Source organism: Heliconius melpomene, chromosome 2 (assembly GCF_056956725.1).
Source record: "Heliconius melpomene rosina isolate 202511_hmr_F chromosome 2, ASM5695672v1, whole genome shotgun sequence".
Lineage (NCBI taxonomy): Eukaryota > Metazoa > Arthropoda > Insecta > Lepidoptera > Nymphalidae > Heliconius > Heliconius melpomene.
Window position 1 is genome coordinate 2949992 of NC_140390.1, and position 12148 is coordinate 2962139.

At 34.5% G+C, this 12148-nt stretch overlaps 1 protein-coding gene across 9 annotated transcripts in view; it reads left to right on the forward strand.

The window, feature by feature from the left end:
- The window catches only part of Cngl (Cyclic nucleotide-gated ion channel-like), a 112504-nt gene that overhangs the window by 63960 nt on the left and 36396 nt on the right, over window positions 1–12148 (forward strand). For 6 of the 9 annotated variants that reach the window (XM_085206228.1, XM_085206237.1, XM_085206254.1 and 3 more), the window contains exons 3-5: window positions 4032–4082; window positions 5997–6138; window positions 6541–6738. In XM_085206228.1, coding sequence (XP_085062354.1) covers window positions 4032–4082; window positions 5997–6138; window positions 6541–6738 — 391 coding nt within the window. Of the gene's footprint in view, window positions 1–4031; window positions 4083–4825; window positions 4976–5996; window positions 6139–6540; window positions 6739–12148 lie in introns of all 9 variants that reach the window. The other 3 variants (XM_085206248.1, XM_085206284.1, XM_085206274.1) reach the window with 2 other exon arrangements.

Here is a 12148-nt window from a genome sequence, read left to right on the forward strand (position 1 = left end):
AGGAGTCTCAAATTTTGCATAGACGTCACTAGGACGTAGCCATGGAGACAGAAATTAATAATAATATAGTTCACGCGGGTGAAACCGCGAGCGGGCCGCTAGTATAACATATATCTGAAGAAGAATATAGTTTATACAGCCAATATGGCGACACTATGAGCCGTTGCAAAGTTCCAGATGAGCGCCTCGCCGCTGAACGGCTTAACTCCATAATGCACGACGACGGAATAAATGTGCACCAACTTTGAAAGGTGCCTTTTACTTTATCGGGGGTTTTTTAGGTAAATATAGTTTGTAACTAGCTAACTAACGAAGCCAGTCGTGACGCAGGGGCTGTGTGACTGTAAACTCGACTGGTTGTCAGTTCGATTCTCACTCGAGGAGATGAAATATTTATTAATTTCAATTCCTCGCTCTGGTGTCGAGGTCGATATCTCCAGAATTCGGCGGAAACTAGGAAAAGGAGTTTTAACACTAGATTCCGTGTGCCTACTAAGGTGAAGCTGATTTTTTTTTAAATAACTTTATGTTTAATTGATTTTCGATCTTACCCTTTGAGATCGTTAATTGTATTAACTGAACTGCGTTCGCATTCATGTATAAAAACTACTACAGTATAAAAGTATTGTAATTGATAAAAAAAATGATAATTTGGGAAATGCAAAGGATCAAACCTACCCTGCTATTTGCGGGATACAGCGTGAAAGCAAAAAAAACACCACGTCGTAATTAAACTCTGAGCGAAGGCAGGCACTCGATTGTGCGCCACTGCAATTACCCTCAATCAAGGATTACAGAAATTTCGCAACGCTATTTGAAATGCTAATAGAACTAGAGCTCTGTAGGCTATACTATGAAACTGTTTACTTATCTTCTTTATTTGGTATCTGTATTTCTTTTTGTTCTTACGGAGAGTGGAGAAATAGACACTACACAATACTACAGAATAAATAAAATTATAATTTTACATTATTTACTACAGATCAGACCTTTCTAAAATTCTTTAAAAGTCCGGAAGATATCTCTCATAGATATCTTCAGCTCAACTTTTTCACACTATTTTTTTAGCATCACGTTATATCGCAGTGCTGCACACAGCAATGTAGGCAGAGAGTATCTAGTGTCAAGTCACTCCTCTCCTTCCTTCCTTCGAATTGTGGAAGGCATTGCGTGTTGAGTGGCGAAACTCGACACCAGAGCAAAGATATCAAAATATCAAACATTTTTTTTCCTCGAGTAGGAATCAAACTGTCGTGTTTCCAGTCACACGATGGTGCCCACTGGCTCCTGGCTCTTCCTATATTTTTTTCCTCCTCCGTAACTGCTTCGCGGGCAAGGGGGTATTGTAATATCTAAACTATAGCATAGAGGCATAAACCATACGGCCAATAAGTTTATTAAATTAAAAGACGTCTAGCCATTCATTCGTTAAAGGTTATCGATTCAGTTTATTCTAGGAATAAGGCCGCCTCCGTATATAATGTATTTATAGTTGATATATTTCGAATGATATAATATTTTATTTATAAAATAGTAGCAGCCGACACGCGGCTTCGCCCGCTCGCTTAATTTGTAATTTATTGTTATATTATACGAAATCTTTATATAAATTTTATAGCCTATGTGTTATTCTAATGTATGATCTATATTGCTGTAAAGCTTAATTAAAAACCGTTCAGTCATCCGTTGCTCTAAGGCAATATGGACCTTGATGTTTAATATTAATATCAGCTTGAGATCTCCACGTGGTCTTGAGAATAATTAACTTGACAGACAGACAGACCGACAGAGATGGCGTAGTCTACACAATCCGCTTCTTCATTGAAAGTTGAAATATTGCATATTGATTTTAAAATTGAACCCTCAACCACCGCTTTTATATTTCTTTCTATATTTTCTACATTTAATCTTTTCGCATTTTTTCAACAAACTAAGCAATAGAACTTAATAGAATACACTAATTGGGAAACCTATGACCTAAATAATGTATAGCCTTAGCCCGTACGTCGATAACGAGATGAAATCGATGCATTATTTGAATGAACTGCAAATAATGGACTGAATTATAATAATAAATGATCACATATAAATTGTCATTGTAAATGAAATGTATCGCTGAATACACAACAGCGGGGTTAAGTTACGCGAGAGGCTGATAAATTTAATAGCGTTGTCATATTTTTTTTATTATTACAACGGCGAAGCGAACGCTAAAAACCGACAATCATAATAAAATTAAATTTTCCCCATTTTTACAATTGGATATCTATCTATAAGAAAGCATAATATAAACTAAATGCATTTTATAACCTAATAACCCATTTGGAGGCTGAACCAAAAAAATCTTTACGGCACTTGAAAGTTGCAGAAACTAACCACTGTAGATTTTAATGAATTAAGAAGTGTTATTTTAGTGTTTTGTGTTAGTTATTGTGTGCTGTAAAAGTTTTCGCTGAAGGAACCAATTTCTCAGCGGGGTAGGCTGAGGGAACCTAATGTTAAGACCCTCCGTTCCCCATTTTCCGGAGAATTCTGGAAGCATTGAGCGCGGTGTTGAATCCAGCCACTCAACACGTACTGTCATAAAAATAGGGTGGTGCGTGAGTTTTCATGTTTTATCATGCTATTTACTAGGTTTTTTCTGAAATACAACTAAAAGTAAAATGTTTCTGTTTACCACTTTAAGATTTGAATTTTAATTTAAGTAATTATTTTTTCAACGTAAAATCTTTAACGGACATACCCTCTAAACTATTCAAACGATTTCATTAAACGTAATGACACGAAAGTAATGTCTTCAAAGGTCTAATGATCATTGGAACTGCCAGTGTTGTAATTAAAAAACCACAATTTCCGGTGACTTAACTACTTTAGGGGAACAAGGTTCAAAGGTCGATTTGAAAGTAATACTATATAAAATCTAAAAAAAAACAGCAACTTCCTTTATATATTTGTCCATCGAGATATTTATTACGAAAGCGCCATCATGACGCAGTGGAACAATATCTGACGGTAAACGCAACAGTTGTGGGTTCGGTCCCCGGTTCTGGAGAGAATTATTTTTTCCGCACTGGAAGGTAAAGCGCGGCGTTTAGTTCCATAATCCACTTAGCCACTTAAATTCGGGAAAAAACCGAAAACTATGAATTTTGGCACCAGGTTTTCTCAGCCAACCCTGCCAGAGGCCAGACTTCTATTCTTTCCTTGTATTGCATTGTACAGACATTAGAAACTATAAAATGAAATGATTTAGGTTCCCTCTGTGGCTTCCCTGCCACATGCGAGAAACAGTGTGAAGCGTGTAAAAAAAATGATAAATGAATACGTTCTCCCCACATACTTCCCAAAAATATATAACCCAAGGTTACAAGCGCTTTGTGCCAGAGTTTTAAGAAAATACCTTACATTAATAAAAGGGTGTCTTTGAAGCTCTTATACTGTCATTAACGTTCTCCAATATTTCACTGGAATACCCCCGCTGTACCCTGGCGTCAGCATTACTAATCTTTTTTTCAGACAGCCGAAATATATAGGCTTGGAAACCACCCTTGTTAATATAAAATATGGGATTTTTAACTCCTACTTAAATTCTATTTTATATAAGGCGTATGAAATTTCAAGAGAAAGTGACAAACGATCTTAATGACCATGTATTAAAATAAAACTATTTTCTATTTTTAAGCTTAATTATTTACTTGATAATTTTGCCTTTTTGTATACAAAAAGAATAAGGTTTTATATACGAGTATATCGTCGTCGTTTTATTCAAATTTATATAGGAAACGTGTAATATGTTATAATTTTAAAATATGTTTAATTCAATAAAATAATTGCGTCATCTTGTCTAAGAATTAACAAAGAGCTAGCTTAAGTTTCAATTTTTTTTTTTATTTATTCTTAAACACAAATAACTACAAAATATATTATATTATATATTACTGACATAAATAAAAATCTTCTATACTTACAGGCTATTAAATTTAGTTTGAATTAGAAAAAAAAAGTAAAACACATCGTTTTTCTTAATATAGGTTGTTGAACAAGTTGTCGCCATTCACAAGTAATGGGGCCCCTGAGGAGATGTAAGTGCCGATACGAAGAAATGGCATTAATTGCTTTGGAAACGCTTACATAGACAGCACGTTAACGTCGATTACTTACGCGACTGACATCGTTGATGTGACTTTCAAAATAAAAGGGATTTTTAAAGGAATTTATAATCATAATCTAAATATTTTTTTAGTTTCGCTTAAAATATAAAAGAAAATGCCTTTTGCCCTTGAAAATCATGTCAATGTCAAATGACGGATGATGATCACGAGAGTCAATGTGCATATGCATAGAGATTGTTAGACCACAATTGCACAGCTGGATAGACGACACCTGCTATGACTTTTACCGTCCCCAGCGAGCGAGGCTAAAACCCATGCATGTTTCCATAAAATCTGACATAAGAACAAGCTACATTCGTTTTTTCGAGTAAATTTCCAAGTCACGTTCTCTTCTATTGAGTTAGAGCCTACTAAATCGATATCATATTGTCAGCCCATTCCGTCACTTGACCTTTTCGATATGTGGAATTGGATTCCTGAGTAACGATAAAAATGAGTGAAGTAAAATATTAATTCTCATTTTTTTACTGAAAATATTAAGAATGTTTATTTTTCATAATCAGAACTAATAATTTTAATAATTTTTAAAGACTAAATGCCGTTTTTTAATAATACCTCGTATATTACTCTAAGAAACGAAATGCGTTAAATAGATAACTTAAACCAAAAAAAGCAAACATACACCACACTTATAGCACTACATCCCTTTATAGGCGACCGATCATTACATCGAGCTCGTCAAGCTCTCACAGGTCCGTGCAGGACACAGAAATCCCAGGATCTGATACTGACAAACGAGGCCATAAATGGAGACACGTCCAAGCTGTCATGGCCTACTACCAGGCACTAAGGAAAATTAAAAGGTGTGCAGGCCAGGACGAGGGTAACACCGCATCGTTGTCAATTTTAACGTTATTTAAATTAACTGTTTGTTTATTTCCATCTAATATGCTGTACGTCTGTCTGTCGTGAATAGGATTTCGTGAATGGTACTTTCTGGTCGATGTCTTTCTTATCGTGACTATGTGCCTTTTCTAGTTTCACTTTGGAGTTGTCTACTTTTCCTTATACTGTTTCTTGGAATATTGATTCTATTGTATTAATTATTTGTAATATTTTATTATTGTTTCATGCATCCTGACCGTTTGACATTTTAATAGATTTATAAGTCTTAGCGATATCAACTAGATTCAGTTAGCTATTTAGTTTTAGAGCCAATAGGACTATATACTCTGTACAGACTTAAATTTTATTCTAAATTTTAACTTCTAATTTATTCTAAATGGGACTTTTATTTTTATTAATTGCAAGGCCGCATGTCACTTGAGGTAGTGTTTGTTTATTGTTTGCACGTGAGGTGAGTTATCTGTCCACAAACAAAAACAAAAACACTTTTATATATTCGTACTTATGCAGACAGCTTCACTCACTGTGTTAAAGAACCTTTCTTCCAATGCTCTAAATAAATTCTGTATTTTAATGTACGCCATTCACCAAATGCTTAAATAATACATTCTAGTTTTAAATGTTTTCAGCATAATATTTACTGTAGAATATAAATTAAATATAATCTTCTTAGTTTAACATACAGCTAAGGAATATAAATAATATTAATAATGTATATTATAATTTGGAAAATGCTTAGTGAGTGCTGTGACATTATCTTACGGAGCCTTTTTTTGCTGATGCCTAAATCATAACGTCTAAGTCTACCTTTAAATATATCACTTGCAATGAACTAAGTCGTCCCTAAAGTTTCCTTCCAAAATTTAATATAATGAGATCTTAACCTTCTTAAAAATGGCTATTAGGCTGATTTTGAACGAACTTTGTTAGATTAAAATTTAAAACTTTTTATTAAATATTCTATCCTAAATAACGCAGAACAAAGTCAAATCAAAGATGGATGAAGCTGAGGACAACCGTGCAGCTAAGTTCTGCGATCCAGAAGAAACCACCTTTGAAGAGAGAAGATTCGTTTTTGAAAAGGTTCTCCACCCGACAAATTCCGGAAACGCAGGAAACTGTGAGAATCTATCAGAATTTTGAACCATCGACATTCTTCTTATTAATGAACTGTGATTGAGTTTGCTTTTCATTATTGGTAGCGAATCATTTTAATTATTGGCACATAAGTAGATTGTAAATATTTGTTTTATCTGATTATATTTTAAAGGACTGTATTCAGGGTGTTGCGAGTTCGATGCTCGTTTCGTTTTTCAAATAATATACGATAATATAAATTTACATAGTAGATATTTTAATTAGTAAATTTACAAAACCAACTATTAAGTCTTGTTTTTATTAATTAAATAGCTAGAATAAGCTTCTTTTCAATGATGATACAAAAATTATAATTTTAATGGATTCGCTGAAATTAAAGAGAAACATTTTTTTGGAATTAAAAGAAAACTTTTGTTTTATACAGGTCGAAGATACGGGGTCGGAGGGCGCGACCGGGGACCACAGAATGACCAACAGACAGAGGCGTCGGAAAGTTCGAGTTCCACGTACTGTTGTGAATCCAGACGAGAATTTTTATTTTTACTGGCTCTGGGTGATCACCGTCTGCGTTTTGTATAACCTGTGGACCCTCATCGTGCGACAGAGCTTTCCCGAATTACAGGTAATTATTGAATTAATTAATAATTGTATTGTTTCTTATTTTTATGATTTGTTCTCAGTTTAAAAATGTTGATAATTAAAAAATCTGAATATATTTATAAACGATAATTATGAAAACCTTTAAGAGATCTGAAAAAGCTAATATATTATGTTAATATATTTCTTTCGCAGTCAGGGTAACCAAAGCGCGACATTAAAAGGCAATGAAAATAAATTATTGTAAAATCTAGCAAATCAAATTTTGACCTACTAAGACGAGTGCTACTAGAAACATTTAAATAAAGATACAATTTTCGAATTTAGCTGGTAGAAACTGGCTATGTAATTTTCCTATGTGGGTTTCGACCTGGACGATGCGGTGCTCGGCAAATGCAATCACGAAGCGTTCGACCATATATACGATAGTCCTGAAAACAACGCTCGTTTAACCAATTTTAGGAACATCTGAAATATTAATTGTAAAGTGATATATTAAAATTAAATTAAATCAGCTTCACGCTGTATCCCGCACACAGCTGGGTAGACAGAGGGATCCTAGTATTAAAACACTCTGCCGAATTTTGGAGGCATTGCGTGTTGTATGGCAGAACTCAACGCCGTGCTTTGCCTCGACACTAGAGCGAAGAAATGGAAATGTAAACGTAAATAAATATAAAGTGACATATTGACGTCATTTAACGGTTTCTTACGTTTTGTAGTGTGGGTAGAGAGAGTCGTTTCATGATCCTCCGCTTTCCATTTTCAGTCTGTTTAAAGACATGATGATCAACGGCCAGCTTCTAAACAAGAAAGTATGTTTGTTCGAGAAGTTTAAATTTAATTATTACTTTACTTATATTTTTTTAATCGAATAAATAACCTCTTTAAGATATATTTTTATTTATTTACGATATTAATATCAAGGTTTTCTTAAGATTAGTAAGTACGTCAGGATCGAATTTATAAAACCCAGTTAAGTAATAATTACTGTACATGTATATAAATTTAGGAAAAAAGGTAAATAATAAGTTTTTTAGAGACTAATGTAATATAAAAAATATTTAATATTAATCTTGACTCTTCTTTTATCTAAATTCTAGAGCATTTATTTTCAAAATAACGTCGTATTTATTTTAAAAAGAACCTATTTCTAGAGGTCTAAGCAGTTAATTGTGAAGGGTTTGACCTTGAATTTCAATTAAAAGGTACATCAGTACTGTTCAACGCCCGTTCACATTCCAGGTCTCAATACTGTTACCGATCTGCCCGAAGAGTCCTGCATTGCGGGAAATTCTTCTTCAATCTTTATATTGTCTATTATCTATATATTATCTATTATCTTTATCTAATATCTTGAGCTCCAAAAAAGGCCAGAAATTGCTATACCAGCAGAATAATACAAATAAATTTCCCCCATTCTGTCCCGACCAGACATCGCATTGTGGTTCCATAAAACGTATAAGACATACATATTGGACTATCTAGATTCTAGCTAAATCCATAATGCAATGAAGCCTTTGAAAATAGTACTGTCAGTAAGGCCATTATCATAGCATATATTCTAACAGTTCCATTCTTTGATAACAATTGCAGACGATCGATGTCAAAATAAATGGAATTTAGATTAATTTTAGTCGTGTTGTTTTAGTGTGTTTTCCTTATGGAAGATGATACTTTTTTTTTTAGCGTCACGCTGTATCCCGCTGTATAGCAGGTTAGGCAGAGGGAACCTAGTGTTAAGACACTCCGCTCCCCACTTTCTGCCTAATTTTGGGGGCATTGCGTGTTGAGGGGCAGAACTCAACGTCCCGCTTTATCTCGCCACCAGAGCGAAGAAAATGGAAATATAAACGTAAATAAATATTTCACTTTCTCGAGTGGGAATCGAACTCACAACCGTCGCGTTACAGTCACACCATATTTAAAATTTTCATTTCTTCGCTCTAGTGTCAAGGGAAAACGCGGCGTTGAGTTCCGCCACTCAACCTCGAAAAATTTCTGTGTGTGACTGTAAGAATCAATTGGTTGTGAGTTCTTGAGGAAATGTAATATTTATTTAAATCTATGTTTTCTTTTTTTATTTAACTTTATTTAACTTTATTATTTAACTTTATTTATTTAAACATATAATGTCTCGAGAAATCGCGGGGGATTGGAGGGAAGGGAAGTGGGGAATGGAATGTCTTAATACTAGATTTCCTCTGCCTACCCTGCTGAAGCAGAAGAAAAAAATTTAATTTAAAAACCTGTCATGGCGTCCGGTATATTTTACTTACGGTATACTGTCCAATTAAGCTTGGTTTGTGTCACAATCAAATGCAAGTCTTCAACACAAATAGCTGTTATCTCCACGACTCCTGCAGATAATGGAGGATGTTTCCTGACAGAAACAACTAACGACCAAGAAAATTGCTTACCATAGTAAATAACAAAGCAAGTTCCCTAGTAAAATTCGATAATTTTCCACTGAAACAAGATAATATATACATTTATATGTATATTTAAATACATATATATGTTATCACTTTCATGTTCTTCCTCGTATTGCTTGGTAAGCAGAGAGTGTAGTAACAGGCTCTATAACCTGCTTTCATTACCAAAGACAAAATCATATAATTTTATTTAAAATAATAGGTTACATGCTCAATTCTGTCAAACTCAAACGTCAAACAATTTACCATCGGTTCATAAAAGTTACTAACTTGGATCTGAGAAGAACCGGTACGAGAAACTGTACGGTCTTTGGTTGTTTCGGAGTTTAACGCCGCCCTTTGTATTTATATGAGAGGAACATAATTGTCATTACAATAATTTAAATTTAACCTTTATATTGTTACCGACAAAGTAACCGATAATATTTATTTTAACAAATTAAATTAGGCAAGCAAGAAAAAACCTTTTTAACCCTTTTCTTGATAATGTATCTGTGGAGATACATCAGAATTATAAAAAAATTGTGCCATCAATTTTGAACGCAAGCTAATTATTTATATGTGAATGTTTCAATAATTTCTTAACTTCCGAACGCTTGTTCAGTTTTTTTCTGTTGGCCACACTGATGAGCTGTCAAACTTCATTTTGTTTCAAGTTCCGACTTGTCGACACGCAGCAAGGTAAGAAACTTTACTAAAATATTTCGGTTTTTACATATTTTATAAATGGGAGCGTGAAATTATAAATTTAAGTATATTTTGCTTTAAAGTAATTACTTTTAACTTTCTGTTATTGTTTGGTTGATGCTTCATTTGACGTTTTAAATGGATGTATCTTGTCATGCACACTGCCCAGTGCGTGGCAATTTTATGTCTATTTGACATGTATCTCATGGTGCACACTGTCAGCTTCACTAACAACTTATACAGAATATTGTTGTATATGTATGTGCACACTGCCGAGCTGATTAACTGTTCATATGCTTATGCATGTTTAGCTTATTTTCTATTGGTTATAGGTAAATTATGTTTTCAAGATTTTCAAGAGCTAGCAAAATACTTGCGATGGTGCCAAAGCACCATCAATCATCAAATGATGAAGAAAGTTCAGATTCTAGTAATGAGGTCGAGAATTTTAACTTTCAAAAACATGACAGCACTGAATCCTCACCTGCTCCGTCGCTTCCTTCCTCTCTTGAAAATCTTCACATTCTTTCTGACGACGATAACAATCTTAGTATGCTCCAAATTACTGCTAACTGCCCTCCGATATCAATGAAACCAAAACTTTCATTAAATTATTCCACTCAAGATTTTCTTCACTCAATTATACCTCCTTCACCAGTCACCACAAGCTTTGATAAAAGTCCGAAATTGAACCAAATAGTACCCGAAACACCTGAGTCATCGCCAGCAACAGTAGCATCACCATCGAATATAAAGAATACTCGATCAAAACAGCCAAAGCCAGCTATTAGACGGCCTGCGCCCATACAAAAAAAGCAATTGAATTTCAACTGGGATAATAAAAAATTTCAACATAATGCCGAAATACAGGATAAACAGTTACCAGTAGACAACATCAAAACACCTCTAGAATATTTTTGTTATTTCTTTGATGATGACATCATTGATATGATTACACAGCAAAGTAATTTATATTCAACTCAAACAATTGGTCGCTCTCTTAATTTTTCCAAACAATCTATCAAGGATTTTATCGCAATTAATTTGATCATGGGAATCGTAAATATGCCGGCCTATACTGACTATTGGTCCCAAGAATTTAGATTTGCACAAATAGCTAATGTAATGCCACTCAAAAAATTTCAGCAGTTACGACGGTACATTCACTTTAACGATAACTTACTTGATGACGGTGACCGATATTTTAAAGTTAGGCCCCTCATTGAAAAAGTTCGTGCCAATTTTTTGAAGGTACCTCACGAAACAAGGTTTAGTATCGACGAGATGATGGTGCCATATAAAGGCAAAAAAGCCGGTAACCGAAAGCAGTATGTAAAAAACAAACCTCGCAAATGGGGGTACAAAATATTTGTTAGAGCGGGAGTTTCGGGCTTTATTTACGATTTTCTGGTCTATGGCGGCGAAGACACTTTCAGATATCATGTATTTTCTCCAGAAGAGTTGAGTTTGGGCTTTGGGGCAAAAGTCGTCCTATCACTATGTAGAACTATTCCTGATCCAGCATGTTCAGTTATTTATTTTGACAACTTTTTCACCAGCTTAGAGCTTATTCACATGCTGCGATATGATATGGGAATATTTTCTTTAGGAACAATCAGATCGAATCGACTACGTGGTGCAGAACAGAAACTGCTATCTGATAAAGCCCTCAAGAAGAAAGGTCGAGGATCTTATTCACGAGTGGTTTGCAACAAAAACAAAGTGTGTGTTGTAAAATGGTATGACAACAAAGTAGTCACTGTTGCAAGTAGTTATGTTTCGGAAACACCTGTTGGAGTTATACAGCGGTACAACAAAGATTTGAAACAGAGAGCTGCTGTGCCCTGTCCCAATATAATAAAGCACTACAACGCCCATATGGGTGGTGTCGACCTTGCAGATATGTTAGTGGCTTTGTACAGAACGGAGATGAAAAGTCACCGATGGTACTTACCCATATTTTCCCAAATTTTAGACATGTGCGTGAACAATAGCTGGATTTTATATCGCAGGCATACTGCCATAAATAACGTAAAATATATGAGTTTAAAAAAAATCCGGAATCATATTATACAAGGGCTTTTACATTCTGGGCGACAGCAACCATTTGAAAATTTTGATTCTTTACCACCAGCACCAAAAAAAATCATAAAAACACCCAGTAGCCTAAGGCCAACTCCAGACGTAAAATATGATGGATACAATCATTTCCCTACTTTTGGGCCGAAAGGACGTTGCAAGCTGTGCATCAAAGGCCAAACAACTGTCATATGTATTAAATGTGGTATGAGGCTTTGTATGTTACCGGATCGA